Source organism: Sinocyclocheilus grahami, unplaced genomic scaffold, assembly GCF_001515645.1.
Source record: "Sinocyclocheilus grahami isolate Dianchi unplaced genomic scaffold, SAMN03320097.WGS_v1.1 scaffold65.1, whole genome shotgun sequence".
Lineage (NCBI taxonomy): Eukaryota > Metazoa > Chordata > Actinopteri > Cypriniformes > Cyprinidae > Sinocyclocheilus > Sinocyclocheilus grahami.
The window spans coordinates 1,567,363-1,592,642 of NW_015505244.1; the positions used below are offsets into that span (position 1 = coordinate 1,567,363).

Sequence of the window (25,280 nt, forward strand, 5' to 3'; positions counted from 1 at the left end):
GAACTGAATAGAAAATAAAAAAATATATAGGCCTGTGTTTGGGAAAGCAATGTGCAAAGATGTGTGTAGCTCAGATCAGCGGTCTTCAGAAAGCAACATAGTCAATTACGCAGTAAAAACTGTCTGCCAACTGTTCCCCTTCACTAAGTCTCTGCCTTGTGAAAGGACTGTGTATGTGTGCCACTTTTCTTCCCCTCTGTTAGCATAAGGTAAACTCAAGGAGTACCAAAAGGGTTCCAGGGCATTTCATTTGGAGTGGGTTTCTTTCAGCACGCTCAAAGGCGGCAGTTTAGTGAGAAAAGAAAAGTCCCAGGCTCCTCCAGGAGAAGGCCATCACCTTTCTGAACTTCTAAAACTCCTGTATTAGATCTCAGACTGGCAGAAAAATCACAATGAAATTAAACACGGCCTGATTTAAAAACACCAGTCTGAGTTATTTGGCTTTTAGAGTTGGAAGATAAAAAGGTAGTTCTCTCCAAAATGTTGTTTCTAACCTTTATGACTTTCTTTCTTCTGCGGAACACAAAAAAAGGATAATTTCATCCAATGCAAGTCAGTGTTGTTATTGTTAACTAAAACTAAACTATTAAAAATAATTTTTATTAACTGAAATACAGCTGAAATAAAATATACATATTACATGAAAACATTTAAATGTTAAAACTAAAATGGAAAAAAAATATATATATATATTTAAATAAAAACTAATAAAAATGAAAACAAAAATGATAAAATTTAACAAAAATTATATATTAGATTAAAAACGTGAACTTAAAAATTGTAAATAAAAATAAGAAATGTTGTCTTGGCAACTAACTTACTTCAACTAAAGTTACTTCAACTAAAAATGAAAAAAGCTAAATAGACATTTTTAACTTAAGCTAATAAAAATGGCAAAAGCACATAGCAAAACTGCTTAGTTAAAATAAAATTATATATTAGATGGAAAAAAAATTCTAACAAAAATAAAAAATGTTGCCTTGGCAAATAACTAAAATTTAAGATGAAGTATACTAAAGTTAAACAAAAACTGAATAAAAAATTAATTTAAGCAAAATAAAAATATTAAAATACGTAAAACATGGCAAAAGCACATAACACAATAAAACCTAAACTAAAATTAAAGCAACATTTAAAAATAAAACAATTCAAAATATGAATAAATAATATAATAGTATATCATATAATCCTAAAAATATAATACTACTAATAATAATAAAATAAGTTATAATAGTGTTGTTGTTTTGGACCCCACTGACTTTCATTGTATGGACAAAAACAGTTTTTTAGAATATCGTCTTTTGTGTTCCACTGAGAGTAAATGTTGACAGAATTTTCATTTTCTTTGTAAACTATCCCTTTAAAGTTTAAGGTAGGATGGTTTCTACCCCTATAGGAAAAGTAGCAAAGTCTGTCCTGACAGGGAGCATGTCTGTTTTAGCTGTTTCTGTGGGCAATTTCACATGCACATCAGATCTATTTTTGTGTACGATATGCTTGTTTGTGAAACTGAATGAATATTTGAGTTTGAATGTGCCTCTCTCTGAGAGTAGGGTGCTATGTGTCTTTTGCATATGAAACATATTAATTATAATAAATATTTTTAGAGACTGTGAAGTGTCACTGGGTTGTTTGTAAGAGATGCTGAGTACTGCTGTCAGCGGTATGTGTGGCGCTCTCAAATGAAGACATGCAGCTAATGGCTAAAATAAACCCGAGTGCTCCTGTTACACATAGCCTTTAAGTGCTCAGACTTTCATCACTCTCAACACTCATGACGAAACTGAGACCAAGGGCTGCATGCATAAATCTTTGCATAGTTTCCATGCTAAGTGTTTGCACTTACAGAAAGACATTTAGTCATAAAAATCTATGCTCATGTTCATATTTCTATTAAATATAGTAGATACTGGAACCCATGCTGAATTGGACTGTTGACGAAGTCACTTATATGCTCACAGAGGCTGCATTTATGTGATCCCCAAAAAAAAAAACTGTGATATTGTGAAGTATTGTCACAATTTTTTTATAATTAATTATTTTATTATGTAATTTAATCCAGTGATAGCAAAGCTGAATTTTCAGCATCACCACTACAGTCTTCAGTGTCACATGATCCTTCAGAAATCATTCTAATTATACTGATTTAATGCCCAAGAAAAGTCAAAAACAGTTGTGCTGCATAACATTTTTGTGGAAACTGTGATACATATTTTTATGATTTTTTGATGAACAGAAGATTGAAATAACTGTCAAAATATGTCTTTTGTAACATTAGAAATGTCTTTACTGTCACTTGATCAATAATGAATCCTTGCTGAATAAAAGTATAAATTTCCTTCCAAAACATTAATTTTTTTTTTTAAATCACAGACTTACAGTCAAATTACTCTAAAAGATAAAATTAATTTTGCTGGTCTCTCTGAGGGGGATGCTGATAATGATGAGTGACAGTAAGTTACAGTGCCTGTCAACATAATTTAGATGAATAAAAATTGTAATATTCTTCAAGTTGTTGACAGATGAAGTGCTGCCAGTTCAAAAGACATTTACAGCCTGTTAACAAGTGTAATAGAGAAATGTTAACAGGCTGAACATAACATGTTCCACAGTGAAGGAAATCATCAATTTTGTGGAAATTGTTATTGTTAAAGGGGTGGTTCACAGTTTTTTTTCTAGAATTGATTGTGTTTATGGGATGTAGTCTAACATGTGTTAATGCTTCATTTTTTTTTTTTAAATGCATTATTTTTCACATAATTTACCTTATTCCATACCGCTCTGTCCCTTCTCTGAAAAACGCACTGATCATTTCTTTCTTTTATGAAGCCCCCCCCTCAGAAATAGGCGATGGGCTCTGATTGGTTAGCTAGCCCAGTGTGTTGTGATTGGCTAACAAAGGGAATGCCTCTAGTGCGCGTCCAAATGTCCCGCCCCTCACCTCGGCGGCATGTGCTCCGTATTGTTAACAACGGCGTCGTTAATATCGCTTATCAGTTTGAGCCCGATTGAGAAGCATAAGGATTTTATTGAAGAGGATCGTGCAGAACCTGTGCAAGCACGGCTTTTAATGGTAGGCCTGTTTTTTTGTTTTTTTTTGTCTCATACTTTTAGATACGCTGTTATTTGTAAATGCTACTGCTTATGTTGGCTTTTAATATACGGTTTTATCCTGATTAAAGCTTTAATACAGTACGGCAACTGCACGCGTGTCCATGTTTAACGCTTGTTATAGCTATGTGAAAATAAGTGTATAATTGTAACAGTTTATTGTTATAGCTGAGCTGAATGAGAGAGAGAGAGAGAGAGATGCAGAGCAGGGGAACGCGAGGAACAGTATTAAGAACCGTTGCTTTTGAACATTGATTTTGAAACTTGTGAATCCATTAGAATCCTTAGAAGACAGAATCGTGATTCATATATGAATAGATTTTTACGTGCACCTCTAGTTTTCACTTCTCTAAAGCAGCGCATCATGGCCTCGCCCCCTTTGCTGCCTTTTCCCGAGGGTGGGGTTTATCTGGGTTTGTGATGTCACGAACCCAGGAAGTATCTTCTTGTAGTCCCTACCAGCCGTTTTTGTAGTCATTAAACTGCCAGAATTTTAAAAGACGATATCTCCATTTGCATTGAACTTTCAGCGCTGCAACTTTGCAGATATTGTTTATGTTCAAACAGCAACATTAGACACTAACGTTAAAAAAGTGAAATTGCAATGAACCACCCCTTTAAAATTACACATACTGCACCAAGTATTACGTGACATTTTATTATAAATATACTTCCACTTATGATTATTAAAACACTTGATTTAATCACCTCGAACAAAACTCAAACCTCAGAACTGACCGTATGTCATTGTGCATTATGAAAACTTAACAAGTGTCTTTCGTCATTTAATTTTCTGTATGCGAACATTTAAGGCCACAGGACAGTTGTGTTCAGTTAGTAATATTTGTTTTGCACATGTGCATATGAGACAGGATGACAATTTAAAGCTATATCTATATAAATATTATTTGAACGTCCTAAAACACAAATAGCTTTTAGTTTAACTTGCTAGAATAAAAACTCTTCAAACAAGAGTCTTTAAACACATTTAACAGCACACGTCACTAGTCACACTTTCCATCCAGACAATAGCTGCAACAATATACAAACAAAACCCACAATAATTGCATTTAGTCAAGTCTGCCTGTGTTCTTGGCATGTATATATGGAAACTTTAGGGTCAGACTAACGTTTGGGGAGTCTTTGGACAGAGTTGAAATGGATCCACGTGGTGCTTGCTGAGGTGGAACAGGAATGGATTCCCCATATTGGAGGCAATGGAGCTGGACAGAGCTGGCTCATATTCAGAGGCGTGGGTGTGGACTTCTTAGCAATGAGGGATCACGGGACTGATGGAGTTTACAAGGTCACACACACCCTTACAGTTACATTTTCTTAAATTAACATGTATGGGATTATTTTAAATATCCATTTGCCATTCCTATAGTTCATTCAGAACATATCTATTTGAGCACATCTGTGTAGTTCACCCTTCACAGATTTTCTTTCACATACACACTTGTGCACTGATGTACAATGTGCTCTTTGGCAAACTGAATGATTTGGGGTTTAAATAAGGTAAGATCTACACATGCTGTAAATGTGTTAGTCCTCTCCGTTCTTTCCTGTCTTTAATCTAAAGATAACACTCCACCTCAGCTCATTTCCTAACCTGTAACTCTGACTCTCTGAAGTGCACTTCAAACAAACCCGGCCGGAGAAAGCACAAATCAAACTCCACTTATAAGCCCGCTGGTGAATGTTGGCTTTCACTTTTTAAGACTGCATATAAGTGAACCAAATCACACAAAGTTCATCTTTTAGCTCAGTAATTTTAGACGATCTTTCTTGCTGAGCCTGTGTGAGCCCTTTGACACTTTCTCACGTAGGCTGCTATTCAAAGTTTGGTAATCCCTTAAAAACCTGATGAATGTATGGTGTAAATTCGAATAGAATGAATTAAATTCTGACACCATTTACTCACCAGTATGAATCTGAAGCAATGAGTTAAAATCTAGTCAAGAGAAATGTCTTTTTTGTCACATATAAGAGAAGCTGTGGAAGTGCAAGCCTTGCATTCTCCAAATCGCAAACAATTGACTCATATGAACAGGTTCTTTCCCTGGTGAGTTAACAGAGTCATCAGTCAGTGAATCGTGCAGTTCCCATTCAGTCAGTTCACTCGGCACAACCATAGGGGTACAACACATGACTATGGGATATCGCGCTCTTGTGCCATTTGCTGAAGACACCTTTATTCACGCCTGAAAGGCCAATGACATTCCCTTTGTTCTTCAGCTCTTCACCACGCTGTTAGAACACCATCATGCCACATTCAACCCACGGTAGTGACACTTGTTGAAGAAAAAGGCATAAAAGAGAAGTTTTTAGCTTGAGTTTAGCACAGCTAACAAATGGATACACTTTTTCATGTTAAATGTCTCACCCCTGTCCTATGGCATCTGGGTGTTTATGGTCACAAGCACTGTCCGGAGTGTTTGGGAGTTGTCCATGCTAGGTTGGCTCTCTCTAGCCAAGCAGCTCTATCGTTCCACACTCACGCAGTGTGTAGCATGTGCTTGGTGGGGCAGTGGCCAGACACAGTCCACTCCAGTCTTCTGGGACTTATCCTGATGCGGCTCTCACCGTTGTTGGGGATGCCACAGATAGTTAGGACGATCGTGTGGAGGCAGAGGAAAGTTTGTTTACAAGGTTCCTCTGGCTGCCCCTAAGTCTGAGCAGCACTTTAACTTTCTCACTGGATGCGGACAAGGAATGCTCTGATTATATTTTCCAAGCAGGACAGATCGCGGCTCCCCTCCCCACTCTTCGAGATGGTGGATGGAAGTCAAGTGATGTAGGGCCCTAGCATGGGTCTGTTTTGAAGAATGGCAACAAAGTTTGTCAGTGGAGTGGCTTGACCCTCCTCTGATACAGAGTAGCTTGTGGGTTCTGTTTGACTCCTGTAGAAACTGGCAAGAACCTGCCTGCCAATATATCCAGATTGTGTAAAAAGGACCCTGCAAGATAGTGGGTTCGGTTTTAATGTTGTAAATTAAAGAAAGTGTGCGTTCATCATACAAAGTCTCATCTGTTAATTTGTCAACAATCACAATACATTGGAACTATTTACCTCACAATCGGGCCATGTGCCGACAGAGGAGGTAAATGCAGTGATGTGCAATATCCAGCAATGATTGCAAAAGGACACAGGAGTTCCCCACGGTGATGCCGGGGATCCTCCCTGTCAGCCTGGAGCGGTGGCGCGCACGCGCACTAACACTGTGGGTTCTTCGCACGATTCCAGTGGGGCTATCAGCTGCGCTTTCCTTCGTGCACCACCCGGTTCGGTGCAGTAATTGCAATTTTGTTGTCCAAGAAGGCTTCCCCAGTGCTGAGGGAGGAATTCCTTGTTCTCCTCAGCAAGGTGGCAATTTAGGTGGTATTACAAGGGAAGATGGAGGAAGAGGGTTTTTAAGCCGTTACTTCCTCCTCACTAAAGAAATGGGGGGTTTTCTGCCCTAGCTTAGATTCATGAATGTTGAACAAACACTTAAAGTATTACACATTCAAAATGCTTACAATATGTCACCTGTCATGCTCTCTGCAATCCACAGGATTGGCTTACGTTGGTGGATTTGCCGGATGCATATGGCCACCCGGGGCAGAGAAAATTTCTGAGGTCTCCGTCGAGCAGGTTACCTATACACTTTTGGTCCCTAGCGTCACACATATCTCCAGGATGTGCAGAAGCGGTGTGGCACTGCTGTGCCATCTGAGCATAGGATTGTTTGCCTATTTGGGGACCTGCTCCTGGCTGCAGACAGCATGGAACAAGCAATGTTTGAAATGCATACCCTGTCGCATGTATAGCCCAGGACTCTGCTGTACACATTCCTGCCAAGGGAACTGATACAGCTCACCCTGGACAGGGTGCGGCGGCAAGAGTCTGTCACTGATTTTGGTGGCTTCTTGGCCAGCAAAGGCATGGTACGTGAGCATCATGACATTGTTGTTAAGGACACCCTGGTGTCTTTTCCCTATGCAGGGACCTGCTGTCCCAGGAAGGAGGCAGATTCTGCACCCTTGGCTGGAACTGTGGTTTCTAGTGCCTGCCTGTTGAGAGGGGGAATCTGATTGATCTGACAAGAATGCTTGCATTTTGAAGAGCATTGCGTTGAAGTAGAGCGTATTTGAAACTTAGTGCAGGCGAAGATCCGTATAAATGATTGTAGGGATACTGACTTTCCAAAGGAATGTCACTCCCATTCCACACTGGAAGTTTATTGTATGGCCGTTTCAGCTTGTCATGAGGGCATTGATAGTGCTGCGCCAAAGCCCGCACCTACTTGCCTTTCGGTTCCTTAAATGCTTGGGTATTCTTAATTTTTTAAGCCTTTAGAATCCTTGAGTCTAAGGATGCTACCGTGTGGTTGGTACTGGCATCAGAGAAGTGCATGTGATCTTTATGCACTGTCGGTGGATACCTTGTGCTCTTGTTCAAATTGCCCACCCTGTCAAATCTCTGACTCAGAGGAAGACAGGAGATTTCATGCAGGTGCATTGAGCAGGCTGTGACCAAGCTTTTTGTCATTTTTACCAACTCGGCCCCATGTGAAGCCACTATTTTAATGGCATCTTTCGCATTGGATTGTAGATAGCTATGTCTGCATATGCCCGTTAATGACTAATACCCACATGGGTACTTGGGTGCTCTATGAGGGGCGTGGAAACGTCATGGGCATGCTTTATGATTTTTGTGCAGTTGCCAGTTGGGCATCACTTCACAAGTCTGTTAAATTTTTGACTAGACGTCACTGCAGCAACGGTCCGTGCTTACCGCTGGGTTTTTTTTAATTGGAGGCCATCACTTCCTTGAAAAGAAAGGTGTATGTGGCAGTCAGTGTTGCCAGATTGGAAATGTCCAAGTATCGTACCAGAAGCTCAAAATTATCGTATTTGGAAGAAAATTATCATACATGAGTCAAACGTACAGAATACAGCTATTTATCTAAACCAACAACTTTTTGACATGACCTGCAAATTACCACAATAGATAACTAGGTGTACCGTGTTTATATTGGACGCGAGCAGTGTGACAAAGTAAACTGATGCCTCGTTCTATTTATGACGTATTAAAATGATTTTTAACTCTCGCTTTGTCGCGTCCAGTGTAGACAGAATTTAGCTGTTAACCACATCTGAGCTGCTGTCATCGGAAGCCTGCGTGTTGCCAGATGTTGAGGGGGTTCTTGCCGTCACGGACCGCAACAGTGCTCTTTGGCTTTAAAGCAGGGCACCCTCATGCATTCTTAACACACTCTGAGGTGTGCATGAGCTCATTTAGTGTCTGTAATGAGCCGATTTCATGTATGAATATAGAAGCCCTATGACTACAACTACCATCATTTGAATTGTCATAAAATTATGAAATTATCCTACATTATGGGATTTTTTCATTATTGATCGTACATCGTAGAGGTCAAAATTATCGTACATATAAGATAATTATCGTATGTCTGGCAACACTGTTGGCGGTGCTGGTCCCTTGATGTTTAGTTCAGCGACTTTGCATGGTGTGAATATATGTCCCATAGTCATGTGTTGTACCAAGTGAACCGACTGAATGGGAACATTGAGTTATGCATATAACTACTGTTTCCAGAAGGAGGGAAACAAGGTACAACACCTCTGGCCCCTGCGAAGTCGGAGGCTCGGTGAATCCTCCGACGTGAAGGTAAATATATGACAGCTCCTGCTCACCATATGCTTTCATTGCACAAAAAAGAGAGGCATGAACATTATTAATGTCTCCTTTTTTGTTCCACAGAAGAAAGTCAACTGAAAGGTGTGAATCAACTAATTTAAACTGAAAAATAATAATATTAACTTACTCACATTAGAGGACAACAATAACATGGCAAAAACCAGGCTTAAAGAGAGAATGACAGAGAGTCACAAGTACAGTTTATTTGACAAATCAGTCCAGAAATCTGACAGGTTGAGTGAAAGCGGACAAAGCAAAAGCTACAGCTGTGATCCACAGCAGCCACTGACTAGAACAGAGGGAATGAAAGGATAACTAGACCAAGAGAACAAGGAGACATTGAGATTGCTGATCTGGAAAAAGAGAGAGAATAAAATAGAGGCGCAGACGGAGAGAACATGAGTTCTAAGATACAGAGGCCGCCATTAAGTAGTAGATTAGATGAGACAGAGAACGAGAGAAGGTGCATTTGTGTGTGTGTGGTAAGCTGGGAAGCTCCATGCTGCAGGGTGGGGGTTCCGCCTCAGAGGAATCGCTGTGTGTTTTGGCAGCCTCGCTGGATGGGAACAGTGCATGCGTGTGGGTGCATGCGTGTGTCTGCGGCATCTGTAAACCACACCTCCCCCATCTCAGGTCTGCAAAGGGCATTCCTCCAAACAGAGTGTATGCATGTGGGTGGCTGTTTTGTGTTTGTTTAGAGTGGCCTCCCCTACTGCTTCGCAGTGGTGATGACAGATACGCCAAACTCTGATCACTGGAGACGCAGACGCTAGGACTTAACAAAAACACACACATGCAGACACATTGAGAAGCGCAAAAAGCCGCCCCACAACCGACACACACACACACATGACGGATAAGAGCGAGTGCAACAGACAAGCTATATGCACATCCTTCTTGATATATATACGCTCACATAACATGAAAGTGCAGATGCAAACACGCACCCGCACGATATAGAACCAAATGCAGCAATCTTGTGACTCGTGATTGTGACACAGACACCATTGTCTCTGGCTTCCGTTTCTGGATGCTACTTGGCTCTTTTCGCCTGTCCATTCATGTCTAGTGCATTTCGACTGGCCGTTTCGGTGTGAGAATATGCCCGCCCAACCCAACCCTCTGTTTCCTATAAATCCACTCCCTCATCGGGAGGCAGTGTGTTATGTAGCTCGGCCGAATGTTGCGCTAGCTGTGCCCAGTTCAGTTTAGTTCAGCTTAAAGGCCACAGCAGGATCACCCAGCACAGTTGTCATTAAAGTCTCTACCAGCTGTAGCTACAGCTACAGACTGGGCCGCTGACGGGTGGTGTCGTAGGAGCGAACAACCTGGGACTGAGACACCACACCATGCTCCTCCTGTGAGAACGCATATCCATCTATTGGGAGAGAGAGAAAACAATTGTTAGCCTTTACTATAAGGATATTTGCATGTGTGGCAATCAAAGCACTCACTGTACAGCTGTGTTGCCAATATACAACAATTATTTTTCTCACAATATTTGATTGATTCTTCATATTAGGGCGGCAGTGGCGAATAGATAACACTGATCATGGAAATAATTCAAGTGGGTCTGAAAAAAGGAAGCCACAATGTTGCAGCTTTAACATAATTTATAATATAGCATTTATATTTCAAACATTTTATGTGTTTAAATGTATAGTATAGTTTAAATTCATGCACATATATATATATATATATATATATATATATATATATATATTGCCACACTCTGTCTCTATGTATATATCTCACCTGGGGGGAACATCAGGAGATAGTTCATTATTAACTACTTGATTTTATTTAAAGAATTGCTTTGAGTCAGCATAAATCTGTTCATTGTAAAGAAAAAAATAATAATTTGGTAAAAAAGCTGTGGAACAAGCAATATTCAGTTTATGATGCGGTTTCATTAGTTATTGTGTTATTGTGTATTCAAAACACATTTTATCACAGTTTATTAGTACAGAAATCCGATCTGTTTTATTTATGAATGACTCTGGTTTATCGTCAGCTAAAACACAAATTTAAACGAAACCCATTAAACAAAGAAACCAAAATAAAACATTATATATATAAATATATACAGTATATATAATCATATATTTACACTACACATTAAAAGTCATAGTAAATACATTTATTATGTTACAAAAAAATTCAATTTAAAATGAATGCCTTTGAACCTCACATTTATTAAAGAATCCTGAAGAAAAATATATCATGGTTTCCACAAGAAATAAAAAAAACAGCATAACTTGGCATTACTTATATATAAAGATTTGATATTACAAGAAGAAATTATCCTTTAAAGTATATTAAAATTAAAAAAAGATTTAAAATTGTAATTATATTTGACAATATTACCTTGTCTTGATGAGCATAAGAGACAGTTAAAAACATAAAAATGTGTTTTTATCCCATACAAGGATTTCAAACCTAAAACTTATTTAAAGAAAATAAAACTTGGCTGTTTTATCTGATTAATCAAAGTGACATTAGTTTTTTTTCATTAGTTCGGACAAGAAACTCATGAAGCTGTCAGCTCTGTTGCAGTTGCAGACATACAGGTTCTGCAGATCTCAGTGTGTGTGAAGTGTAAAAAAAAAAAGGCACAAGAGGAACATGCACTTACGTGACACAGTCTGCTGCACAGAGTTTGAGCGTCCCACGCTGGAAGGCGTTTTCCTGAAGACCCGTGTCAGCAGGTGGGCACGCTCGTTCAGACTGGATAGACAGAGACAGATGGGTTAAGCCACCAATCACAGCACAGTTAGGCCCCGATCAGACTGAACGCGTTTTTTGCAGTGAGAAGCACCTTTAATAATTTCTAATAATTTCTTTAATTGTTTTCTTTTGGCAGTGAGCGTTTTGCACGCTGTTTATGCACCCCGGGCGCCACGCATTTTAGCTGCCTGCTGCGCCTCGTGTTTTTGTAGGAGCACTCTGAACACCTGAAGTTGAAAAAAAAAAATCAACTCTGAGCTGAAAAGCACCCGACATCATTCGCGTATTTTCCCTATTCCCTATCGCAGACGCCAAACTCCGATCACTGGAGACGCAGACGCTAGGACTTAACAAAAACACACGATATAACGAGAAAATTAAGTCGTTATAACGAGAAAACAACTCTCGTTATGTCGATATAACGAGAAAATGAAGTCGTTATAACGAGAAAACAACTCTCGTTATGTCGATATAACGAGAAAATGAAGTCGTTATAACGAGAAAACAACTCTCGTTATGTCGATATAACGAGAAAATGAAGTCGTTATAACGAGAAAACAACTCTCGTTATGTCGATATAACGAGAAAATAAGTCGTTATAATGAGAAAACAAGAAGGGGGAAAAAAAATAATGCATGGCCGCTTAGAACTTCCGTACTAAAATGTAGTAGTATTATTATTATTATTATCATGGTAAATTTGTGGTTACTGCAGTTTTACTACAAATACTGTGGTAAACTGTGGTTACTGTAATAAAACCATGGTTAAGTTTTGTAAAAGGCTGCCAGGCTGTTGTACCCCTAAAGGTGAAACTTTAGCATTTTTTTTTTCTGGCAGATTAACGGCAATTAAAGAACATAATCCATTTGAACTTTTAACAACCAATTTAATTAAGTTTACTTGCACAAACTAGCCAATTTAAAATAAATATTGCATGAACACAAAAGTTTGGGGTCAGTAATATTTTGTCATATTTTTTTAAGTCTCATGCTCACCAAGGCTGCACTTTGGGAACAAACAAAACAAAAACAAAACAGTAAAAGCAGCAATATTGAGATATATAACAATTAAAAATAACTATTTTAATATATTTTAAAATGTAATTTAAAATGTATCTGTAATCAAAGCTGAATTTTCAGCATCATTACTCCAGTCTTCAGTGTCACATGGTCCTTCAGAAATAATTCTAATATTTGCTGCTCAAGAAACATTTATTATTATTGCTCCTTCATATTTGTGTGGAAACCGTGATGCATTTTTCAGAATTAATTTTATATATAGTAAAAATGTAATAATGTGGCAATGGTTTCTTAAGATCTACTTACGCTTCTGATGCTTTTGGGAAACGCAGCCCTATTTGAACAAGCACTCTGAGCCATGCGTCAGCAGCGAATGCTGTCTGTGATTGATTGGTTCTGTCTTTCAGCATTTGCAGTCTATTTTTCAACTTAGAAGCTTATTTTATGCACCGAATTTCTTGATAAGTAAATAAAATTAATGTTTAAAAAAATGCACTTTAGAATCGATATTTTTATGTGAGGATCGATCCTTTCGATACATTATCAATATCGAAAGTATCGATACTTAAGGATCGATCCGCCCCTCCCTAGTGGCGACACACGTTTACAGTTGCTTGGAACGTCTGGAGACTGCAATGATGGAGGAGGAACTTGTGGTGGCTGTCGAGGGTTACCCGGAGCTGTATTTTTTTTTTTTAAGTTTCTGCTAATATGACGGTTTACTTAACTGCAAACCAGAGCACTCGTGCTATAATCCTTGATTAAGCTGACAGGACAGCTGATTCGGTGGTTGCCTAGCAACATACAAAAACCGCAGCACACTTCTGTTTTCTAAATTTAAAAAAGGCAACCAAAAAAAAAAAAAAAGGCAGTGCGGTGCGCCTCGCATTTTCAAACCTGAGAAACACATTATATCTGATCAGGGCCTTACTGGCTTATACAGTATGCTACACACTTGACAGCTAGAGGTCAAATCACATGCATTTCAATAACACAGTCCTATACTCAGTCGCGTGGCCATCCTGGCGAACGACACATACTCTTAATGATATTCACTCGAGCAGAACACACATTTACACCCACATACTCTCCCAATTCTAAGAAATGGCTTCCCAAAGCACTCCTAAACAACTTTAAACTCAGCCCTGCGTTCCAAAAACATCTCCTCGAATATTTCCACAGCACTAAATTCTCGAGCTATCCAATCCTTCAAACAAAATCGATCAATATGAGAAGTATTCAAAAGCTCTTTATTCTTAAATTAATGCAGCCAATAAAGGAGTCTCAGGTTACTAAATTAAATGGCAAAATTTCAATTCTGGAAACTGAGTCTGATGCCATTTTGCAGCCAGTTTCGAAATGAAGAGGAATCAAGGGAGCCTGACCCCATCTTTGATAAACACATTCCATGTAGAACAATCAGTCTATGATGTTTCCCTGTAAATCAGATGAAAGCCATCTTTCCCCTAATCCATAAAAGAAAGAGTGATCCGAAAACCAGTTATGGAGGAAGGCCAAACTTCTCAAGGTTACAGCTCAAACTCGTATTGTGCTACGAAGGGGACTGTTTGCACTGTTATCATTGGGAAGGACGTGGCATTCATTTGGCTGCGCTTTAAAAAAAATCAGCAACAGTATATGAGATATGGCAGAACATCAGCCAACGAAAACTATGTCTGCAAAACAGATGACCGGTTGAAAGATGGGGTTGATGAATGGATAAATAAAGAAATAAAAGGATGGAATGACGCATAGGCTTGCTGGTAACCGGAGCTCTTTCTTCCTCTGTCGTTTCTCTGGAACGTGGACAATCCTTCGAATATCAGACATCTGTTTTGATTAATCAAATTTTCAATAACTTATTTTCCTCAAACCGTCTCTCACGTATGAGTCCAGACTTGGCTTAGAGTTTGAAAAATACTTTGCTTTTGTCCGGCAGGGCTAGTTGGGGTCTTTTTGGGTAAACAAAACTGCAAATGTAAACGCCTATGATATGCTCTTGTGTCAGCCTCTGTCCAATGATGCCGAATTCAAACTGACGTTTAATCATTCAGCAGATTTCTACACTCATTCAGGATGACTTACAACCATTATGCTTTTTACAGCTGGATATTTACTGAAACAAATGAGGTTAAGTGTTCTGCTCTGGGGGAATGAGGGGGTAAGCCCAAACAGGGCTTACGGCCAACATCCCTCTGATTAGAAGTCCATTCTGTCAACTCCCTGGCCATAAATTAGTGGCCTAAAGACCACGAAACACTCCAAGGTATTACAAAAAAACTGCATGAGACTACACGTCTGTCTGCCAAGTTCCTGTCTCATATAGGGCTGTACACCAAATGCAATATGTAGAGTAATATCTCTGGGCTAAACTGTTAAATCCATGCAATCACTCCACGCAGTCATCCTCAAACCCACAAACACACAGTATGAAAACAAACACATGCAAAGAGCTACGATCTTAAGGAAGCCACACACACCCAGTGCTTATAGCTAGGCAAACCTGACCAACTCATGGCCGCCTGACATCGCAGAACGTGAAATGGAAAGAGAAAAGTAAAAGAAAAGTCGTAAGATGATGATGATGGAGAACAAAGGAAGGTTGAGGGAAGGAGGAAACAGGTCACTGCACATCCTACAGAGAGATTCAGGCAGCTGTTTCTACCTGCACATGCCTGCCTTTGACTCAATGAGTCTATGAATCCTCAGCATTGGGCCTGTGAGTGTTCAGGCAGGGGTTAGTGGATCACAATGAACACAAATGCAGTCTCTTTCACAGACACGCATCCACAAACTAATTCACAAACAACATTAGGACATACATAAATCATGAACACAATCAATCAGCTCCAAAACCTAGTGAGCTTCTTCTGAAGGTATTTTAAGGCATCACAGGTCAGACAATAAAAGCTGTTTCAAAAAGATACCTTCTTTTGGACAAATTGTAGTGTATCATTGCATGTTTTCTCTTTACGGAGAAAGCAACAAAGTACTGCAACAAGCAAAGCAGATGAATTTTGTTTTTCAAAATTTGGGTATTTAAAAATAATTTTCAACAAAATGTAATTGTAAATTAATCTAAATTACTATAAAATCGCATATTAAATTAATTTTCATAAATTTCTAAATATAAATGTAAAAAAATTTATAAGTCAATAATGATCAATTATATATACATTATTAGTAATAATAATAATACATTATTATAATTATTATTAATCAGTTATTAAAAATATTTATATTTAAGTAAAAAAAAAATGCTGGACAAAGCAAGAGAAATTTAATTTTTTTTAATTGTCTACTATACTTATTTTTGTGTGTGCTATGATACAATTTATATTTACTCTTCAAGTATTGTGTCATTTTCTCTAGCATATGTACTTTGCTGTTTGTATGAGGTTGCTGCCTGTGTTCAGTCACTCTCATTACAGTTAGTATTCTGCTAAATTAGGCAACTGCCTATGTAGGCAGCAAGTCAGCTCACTAAGTTTTGAAACGGAGCTAATATGTTAAGAAACACAACCAAAAGAAATTATGCATTTGCCTGAATCTATATTAAAACAACTTGTAAATCAACCTGAGGTATTACAGGGGAGTTTACAGATAGGCGGGTATACATCAAGGCATATTCAGGGACATACCTGCGGCCGCTGGCATCTCTGAGGACGGCTGCCCCAGGGTCCACAGCCCGAGCTTCCAGTTCCTGCACCTCCTCTAAAAGAGTCTTCCTCACTGTGCGCCGTCCTCTGCATGCAGACATACACAAGCAAGACAAAGTGAGAAACTGTCAGACTAATATATATTGTCAAATGACACTGTATTTTCTCCATAAATACACTGATGTGTTTATGTGCGTGGTACATTACTCACGCATTCCACACCACATCTTTGAGTAAACATGCTGTTGGCACCAGTATCAGGCCCAGCCAGAAGCTCCAGCACTGCATCACCCTGCCAGCCTAAAACAAAGATAAACAGATTATCAATTTGAAATCAATGCTCTGCAAACCTCGCAACACCCAATCAATGCTGGATTTCCCTCTCCTTGCAACAGCAGTTGACTGACTGTGACACCTCTGACCTGTGAGAGAGTTCAATTACTGTTTACCTACCGCTACTGTCTACTGTTTGTTCTAGTTCTTCCTCCCCGTCTCTGTTTAATGGCCCAATTAGAAGTGTCTTTTTCCACCCTAATGAGTCACTTCTTAAAGCAAACAATATATAATGACTACTACTATACATTACCTATGTGCAGGAAAAATATGTCTATACACAGGATATATATATATACAATATAATATATGTGTGTGTGTGTGAGAAAATAAATAAAATGCAATTTCTCACACACACACACACACACACACATATATATATAAATATTTAATTTATATATTTTATTGAATTTTTATTCATATATTAATATTATTTCATATATCATTATTTAACATTAAATAAAATGTATATATATATATAATATTTTTTGGACACTAAAGTCTCACTTATGTAATTTAACGTAAATATCAAAACAGCCAATGTCAGTTGGTTGAAAGCTGATAGATCAATCTATGGATATTTCATTATATTTTAGTATGAGAGCATTACATTTGTTCCACTTTATTAGTATTAAAAACTTTTACAGGAATATATTTTTCTGAAGTGACTTTTAATGTTAATTTAACAGACAGAAGAAAACTTCACGGTGTGCAATCAAGTGATCCCACTTTTAAGGATCCTCCACAGCTGATATCACCGATGGAATCTACTAGACTCTGAAAACCATTAGACGGCGTCCTCTCGCGACAGCTGAGCATACACCCCCAGATCAACCCTCCCGAATTCTCAGACGAGCAGACGCACAAAAATACACACACTGATATACAGTGCTGGAAAAACATGCAATGTGTGCTCCCAGCTTGGCCTGCATGGAGAGATGGAGAGATTAAAAAATGAACGGCTGGACAGAGAGGGGAAAGAAAAGCCAACGCTGCAGGGTAAAGAGCGAGGGATGTCCCATCTCTCTCTCTCTCAGAGAGCAGCAGTGGTGATACTTGAGCACATTCCTGATTTCTGAAACAAATCGAATTAATGGGCCGGAGGGCTTCAGAGAGCTCTATCCCACCCCCGACCGCTCCACACTCTAACAGCATGCACACACTAGCTTTGTTAAAAAATCTATTGAGTCGCCCCCGTTTGTAGCATTTTAAGGCACCGTAGGCACACTTTCAATTATGCTGCCTCCTGAGATGTATGTATTACAATCCCTGAAAGAACTGAAATATCACTCTGTAAAATATCCAAGATGGTGGACAAAGCAAGAAAAGAAAAAAAACATAATTATAGGAATAATACTACAATGTGATAATACTAAAATCTGTTAATGTGTAAAATGTAATAAAAAATTTTTAAAACATAAATTATTAATATATAACATTCTTATTAATATGTAACAAATATTCATAATATATGTAATTTTCAATACAAATTGTATTTATGTTTTCTTATTATTTTATGTTTTTTTCACATATACATATCATTTTTGGAAGGGTGGGCTTTTTTGAAGAGAAATGCTAATTATGAATGTAATACAATACTGAAATGTGTTGATACAATTTTTTAAACATTTCTTCAAGTATATAAATAAGTATATAATAATGTTTTAAATATGCTATATATAATCATTTTCTACATATTTTTGGAATAGCATTAATACATAAAAGGTTCATTATAAATATAATTAATATAAAATTTATTTTTTAGTTTTATATGTAATTGTTTGAAGTAAAAATACATACAGAAAAATATATATATATACATCAATTTTTCTACACATATTTTCATTATGTATAAAAATAACAATAATATAATAACTCTTATAAACAATTTGGTACGAATCGTTTTTAAAAATATGTATATATTGTTTTATATGTTTTTTTGAAGGGGTTGAAGAAGAGAAATGTTGGTTATAAATGCATAGTAATGAAATAATAAAAGGTGATAATACAAATGTAATAATTTAAACACAAAAATATATAAATAAAATAAAGACATTTTATTCAATTTTTGTGAGTGACATGCTTATTTGTGTGTTGATTTGTTAGCATAGTAAATGCTAACACCAATCTCCAACTTCTATCAGTTGAGTCAAGTCTCCCATGCAATTCACACGAGGCGTGTTACTATTATAACATACTAGCCTTTACAGAGTGTTTCAAATTAGTACTTAGCATGTTCCATTTCAGTTAGGATGCAGCCTATGTTGGCAACAGAGAGCGAGGCGACTCACTACGTTATGGAACAGAGCCACTGTGTGTATACTGTATATATCCCTGTGGGGGCAGGGCAAAAAAACCTTTCTGGAGTATTCCACAAACCAACCCACCCGCTTAAGTCAACACTTCCAGGATAGGCCGTAAAAGCCAGGGGCTCGGGTGACTGTGTGGCAGGTGCAGGGAGACTGCGAAATGGGACGGCGGACCATAAATCTGACACGGAACACCCAGAGAGCAAGACGTCCAGGCGCCGAGCAGCAGTCAGATACAGGAGTTGAGTGAGAAAGCACAAACATGAGCAGGTGTGTGTGTATTTGCACTCACCTGGCCCAACATATCTGGTGCTATAGGAATAGTTGGCCAGATCGCAGAATAGACGGCAAAAAACAACATCCAGAGCACCATGCTGCCCCATACAGCCAAATGAGAAAACTAGAAGAGAAAAACAGGTCATGGTCAGTTTCACACTGAATATAGACTTCTTCAACTGTAATGGACACCGTGTGAATTCGAAGGCCGCTCTACTTCATCACAAGATCTGGTGTGAGGACAGCTGAACGGACAAGGAGTGTCGACGTCTCCTCAACACACACGGCAGCAGGACAAAGAAATGTCCTGACATAGCAGCATGTTCCCCATCGATCTAAAGCACTTCCCAGAATATATAAGACCTTCCTATATAATGAGATGCATAATGTCAAGTGCAAAGTGTTGTATAATGTGATCTCCTTTCAGTTCAAACATAACAAATGGAATGGAATAAATCTGATGCATTAAACAGTGCTTTTATACACTGCAAATAAAATGTCTTGCACAGTTTTATGTTTTGTTTTCCAGTACAAATATCTAAAAATTCTCAAATTAAGCAAAATGACTTAATATAATTCTTTGTTCTGAAAAAATAATAAAAATTAAGTGATTTTATTCTCATTTGTCTCATTTTAAGCATAAACATATTTCATGTTGATACATTTTTCAGAAAACTAGACTTACTATCTTTAGTCATCTTGCTTCTCAAGCAAATGTATCTTGATTTAAATTATTTGTACCAGGACAAGACAAAAATACTTGGAAAGAAAATCATTTTTGCTGTGAAAATTAGACACATTATCAAGTGCAAATTGTTCTATAATGTGATTTTTTTTCATTCAGACATAACAAATGCTTTGTAATATTCAATAAATTAGACAGCACTTTCATAGACTGCAAAAAATTATTTTCTAATATTTAATATAAAGTATTTTTGTCTCGTTTTCCAGTACTAATATGTAAAAATTCTCACATCATGCTAAATAAGTTAAGATATTGAATCTTGTTTTCTGAAAAATTTATCAAAATTTACATTTTAATTTTTCTTAGCCCATGACATATTTTTTCCTGCTTTAAGCATGAACTCACCTAACTTTTTATTTCAGATATATGCTCATTGCTTTGGGCTCAGATGGCAGACGGTAAGGAGTGTGTGTGTGTGTGTGTGTTGGAGGATGGGGACTGACGTACCCTTGTCCATGCTGTAGTCTCCATACCCGCTTTCAGACATACAGTTACCACTACATACTGCAGAGAGAGAGAGAGAAAGAGAGAGAGAGAGAGTCATAAATAACAGTAATGATATGCACTCATCATCCTGGTAAAACGTTCAACTCAAAAAAACAGATGAGGGCTTTCACACAGGCATCGCCTTACTATCGCCTCTAGCGACACACACTGCTTTAAAACACAATCACACATTTAGCCCTTAAAGTAATCACTCGTACACACACACACACACACACACACACACACACACACACAGGAGCCTGCGAGGAACAGAAATACCAGCACACAAAGACTTCACTCCCCATGGGACTCATTCATTACTGTTGTAATGGCTAGCGTCTAGTATCACCTCCAAAAACCCCAACGTACTGTATTTAATAGTCTGGGTTGCACACATACATACACATGGCCTCATTTTTATAATGGACGGCCAAAAGCACAACACAACAACAGAGAGAGCTATATGTGAAATAGAGTTCACTGACTGGCTAGTGGGGAGGGAAAAGTAGTGATTTAGAGAATGAAAAGTGGCATGAAAAGATGTTTTTTTGGGGTTGCACTCTGTATTTAATGTGATTAGGAAAAATACTGTGAAACAATGAGACACATCTGAGCGTTTTCTTTGCAGGCTGCACGCAAATCAAACATGCAGCCCGATCAGCGTAATCTGATTCATGAAATGATGAACTAACTGCATTTTTTTTCAAAAGACTCAAGAGAGAGAATCTGTGTAATGAATTATTTGCCTAAACAATTATAGAATCTGACTCACGTACTGACTAGATCTTTGATAACATGTAATTAAAGGAAAAACATTCAAAATAGTTTTGTTGTCATTTGAGATCAGTTGGGTTCAGACTGGTCAACTAGCGTAACTAGACTTTTTAACAAACTGCCGTGTTAACTAATATTTTATGGAATTTTGTGTTTTTTAATAATCCATTTCACTCAACTATAGATAAGATCTTTCATTGCCATTTCTTTGTGTCTTGTCTCAGAGTTTTAGCACACTAAACCTTCTCTCTGAAAATCTGCATTTCTTGCACAGCTATATCTTTAAAACAGCTTGTGTAACAAAACCATCGACTTTAAGGCAATTTTTGGACCTCAAACATTGGTATGAGCAATGTTAGGATTATGAGATTTTTGTGTAGTAAAAAGGTATTTTTCAAATACGGGTTTATGTACATATGCAGACAGATATCTTTGGCAGTTGCTTTCCATTTTGTGAAATTTTTAAAGGCCAATGAGAATTGTGCTTTTAAGGCAGGGTGTCAAAAATGTGTCTCAAGACCCCTGTGTAGTGTTCCATTCTGTTGCACTCCATCCAGGTTTTAACCACAAGAAGGTGAACCAATAAAAAAAGTGTGATTGGTGTAGGGTCTTATTTTATAAACCAGCCCTACTATACAGGGCTTCCTTAAAGGGATAGTTCATGCAAAAATGAAAATTACCCCATGATTTATTCACGCTCAAGGCATCCTAGGTGTATGAATTTCTTCTTTAAGACTTCTTTTGGACTATTGAAAATAGATAACACCCATTCACTGCCATTATAAATCTTGGAAGAGCCAGGACATTTTTTAACTCTGATTGGCTTCGTTTTGAAAGAAGAAAGTCAAATACACCTAGGATGCCTTGAGGGTGAGTAAATCATGGGGTAATTTTCATTTTTGGGTAAACTATCCCTTTAAGACTGATCATTTATTTAGATCAGGAATTCCCAAACTTTTTTTGTGAGCCGAACCCCCGAGTACCCCCTGAGGTTTTAAGTTAATATTTCAATAATTTAACAACACATTTGCATGTTCACGGTTCTGTGATGTTGGTTAATGGTCAAATGACACATGCAGGTAAACAAATAAAATATATTTTATAGTAAGTGTTTTATTTAAATATATATATATATTTTTTTTAAATATATATATATTTATTCTGATTTTACATTTTCATCAACTCACAAACCCCCTGGGGTTTTTAAACTGTAGCGTCTCGACCAATCTGACACACTAATTTTTATTTGATTTAACAAATCAATTATTCATTAGATTAACAAGTCGTCACAGTCCCCTCACTCAATATACTGGATGCCAGGATTTCGGCTGAACACCATCCCCCACCTTGGTCACTATGACAACTAATCATGATATCACTGGTTTTATGGCCTAAAAGGAATGCAGGGGATAAACTCCCTCATTTTCCTCATAAGAAAGGCACAAATGCACAGGAGAAACTGACTTTTCTACTAATTAATTTAATTAGGACAACTTTCCAAAGAGTCAATTATGAAAATATGTTTTTTTCCCCTAGATGTATAGTTAATATTTTTAGTTTTAGTTAAAAAAAACACACATTAAAATGTTACAAAAATCTATTTTTTTTAAAATGTAGTTACTGATACAGAATATGAACTTTTAAAAGGCCAGAAAAAGATCTATCTGAACCATTTCAAGCATTTAAAGCAATAAATAAGTTAAATGACTGTTAGAACCGTAAGAGGTAAACTTGAAATGCAGAATTTCAGTCATAAACTGCCCACAAATGCCAATGGTGAGCGGTCTTGTCGGTTCTGATCAGTTTCCTCACAGAGTTCCTGTCGTTTCTGCTTTGAGTTGTGGGATAATTTCACGAGAACTTTTTTCAAGAAAGACATTAACAAGTTTACAGTGTAAACACTGGCGGCCAACGAACGGAATAACAGCACTAGCAAGGAAAAGATGTGTGACCTCTCATTGACAGAGAGCTACAGCGCAGTAAATGCCACGCTAACAACTCACCGTGTAGACAATGTTCCCCACGAACAGGTAGTCGACACTATTGCCGTTGTCAAAGGGAGTGTCTGAAGAAACAAAAAGGGCAATGAAATATACTCAACAGTTTACACACTCAAGCTAGTCTACATGTGTGCGTGTGAGTGCTTGCGATAGTTACCGTGCTCCAGACCTTTGAGTGGAAACCAGAAGAGAATAATGGAGTGAATGAGAGCATTTATACAGTGACCCCAAAAGACCTGGAAAAGAGAGAGGAAGGGAGGGACAGAAAGCAGGAACGGGAGAAGGGGAAAGTCAGTCAAGACAAACTAATGCCAAGATACACACAGCCCACCCACACAAACAGTTTCTCTGCAATTGCACAGCTAGTGCAATGTCCCCCAGATCACCTCTAACATACACAAACACTGATCCTCAGCTATAAATGAATGACTGTCTAATTTCAGCTTCATGAAGCTCATTATTATCTGGATGGAAGCAGAGCTGTTTCTTGCACTCCTGTTTATCTACGGGAAAGTCTCAAGTCACACAATACGCTGATGTTGCTAACCACATCAGACTGTGATAATCAATTATAACACAGGATGTAGGCTAGCGTGATGATCATAATAACAGTCTGACACTCACTGCAGACAGGTTTGTAAGTCTCAAGGTATTTGTTGTGTCAGTATGAGTAATTTGTGATTTAAATTGTGCATTTGTATCGACTACTGAAATCTTGGTACCTTAGTGTTAAAACCTTCTGCGTTCTGTGTGATGCGGTACAGCTGAGGGAATCGTAGCATGTTCTGCTGACTGCACGGCCGGTCAAATATCCCCAGTGTGAAAGGAGGAAGAGCAGTAAAGATCTGAAAAACAGATGAACATTCAAGTGTTGCAGTATATTACATATACAGAATGTATCCAAAGCACAACCAAAATGGAACATGATTTGGAATGCTCTGATTGCAATGGATAACCATTAGCATGCGAAGCTAACTATGCCATACTCTAATAAAGATAAAAATACATAGCAAACAACATTCCACATTTTATTGTGGTTTTTGGTGGATTTTTCAAATATTTTGAGTGAAATATGTTTTCACTGACATAACTAGAGATTACTGTTGATATGTGCACTACGCAAAAGTTATATTTTATGTTTGATTTTTCAAATATTTTGAGTGAAATATGTTTTCATTGACATAACTAGAGATTACTGTTGATATGTGCACTACGCAAGTTTTATTTTATGTTTTTTTAGAAATTAATACTTTTATTCTGCAAGGACACATTCAATTGATTAAAGTGATAGTAAAGACATTTAAAATGTTACAAAAGGTTTATATTTTAAATATAGTACATGCTGTTCTTTTAAACTTTGTATTCCTATTCAATTTATTCAAATAATTTACATTTTAAAATATATGAAAACAATATATTTCACAATATTACTCTTTTTAACTGTATTTTTGATCAAGTAAACATTAAAACAAACAAAAGCATTAAAATGATGAACTTTCTCACAGAATTTGCCTCAATGCATTCTGGGATTGTCTTTTCTATAAATGACACATTGAATGCTACCAAACCCTTGTCAGGAGTGCACCTATGATGCCTTAAAATGCTATATAGGTAGGCAGCTAACTAGATTTTTGGAATGTTTGACTATAAAATGTTAAAAATTATAAAGATCGACAGACACACATACACATACCACATTATACAGGCCAATGCACCACCGCTCAAACAGGATCTGTCCAGAGAAACCGTTTACAAACGCAAACCACAGCTGAAGAAAAGAGAGGTGGAAGTGTGTTAAAAATACAAAAATGAAGACGAACAATACTACAAAGAGAGATGTGAAACCCTCTAGCAAAATACTTTCGCACAACATAAAACTTAAGGTAGAGGCTAATTCATACAAACAAAAGCCTCCACACACACACACTCATACACATGTACACTTGCTGTCCATCCCCCACAATGCCTCTGCTATGAAGACAAAGACAGTCAGCGAACTTTGACCTTTAAAGCGCTTCTTTGCTGGAAGCTAATCCCCAGTAAGACCCCCAAAACGCCCCTCTCCCCCAAACATGGACAGATGTGCATGGACAATCGCTTTCCACAAATATAGAGACATCTAAACATTTAACCT

General features: G+C 37.6%; 1 protein-coding gene and 1 long non-coding RNA gene across 10 annotated transcripts in view; one reads left to right on the forward strand and one right to left on the reverse strand.

The window, feature by feature from the left end:
- Window positions 1-2,837: 2,837 nt before the first annotated feature.
- LOC107584969 (uncharacterized) lies at window positions 2,838-23,052 on the forward strand. Its single transcript, XR_001609202.1, has 3 exons — window positions 2,838-2,964; window positions 11,405-11,409; window positions 23,040-23,052. It is a non-coding gene; the product is annotated as an uncharacterized lncRNA (long non-coding RNA).
- Window positions 9,007-25,280, reverse strand: part of LOC107584968 (phospholipid-transporting ATPase IB-like) — a 72,666-nt gene continuing 56,392 nt past the window's right edge. For all 9 annotated transcript variants that reach the window (XM_016271761.1, XM_016271757.1, XM_016271756.1 and 6 more), the window contains 10 exons: window positions 24,840-24,914; window positions 23,869-23,991; window positions 23,304-23,382; window positions 23,150-23,211; window positions 20,334-20,390; window positions 19,158-19,265; window positions 16,435-16,523; window positions 16,206-16,310; window positions 11,454-11,545; window positions 9,007-10,196 (listed from right to left, as the gene is read on the reverse strand). In XM_016271761.1, the coding sequence (XP_016127247.1) occupies window positions 10,102-10,196; window positions 11,454-11,545; window positions 16,206-16,310; window positions 16,435-16,523; window positions 19,158-19,265; window positions 20,334-20,390; window positions 23,150-23,211; window positions 23,304-23,382; window positions 23,869-23,991; window positions 24,840-24,914 (885 nt within the window). In that variant the 3' untranslated portion in view covers window positions 9,007-10,101. The remainder of the gene's footprint in view (window positions 10,197-11,453; window positions 11,546-16,205; window positions 16,311-16,434; window positions 16,524-19,157; window positions 19,266-20,333; window positions 20,391-23,149; window positions 23,212-23,303; window positions 23,383-23,868; window positions 23,992-24,839; window positions 24,915-25,280) is intronic.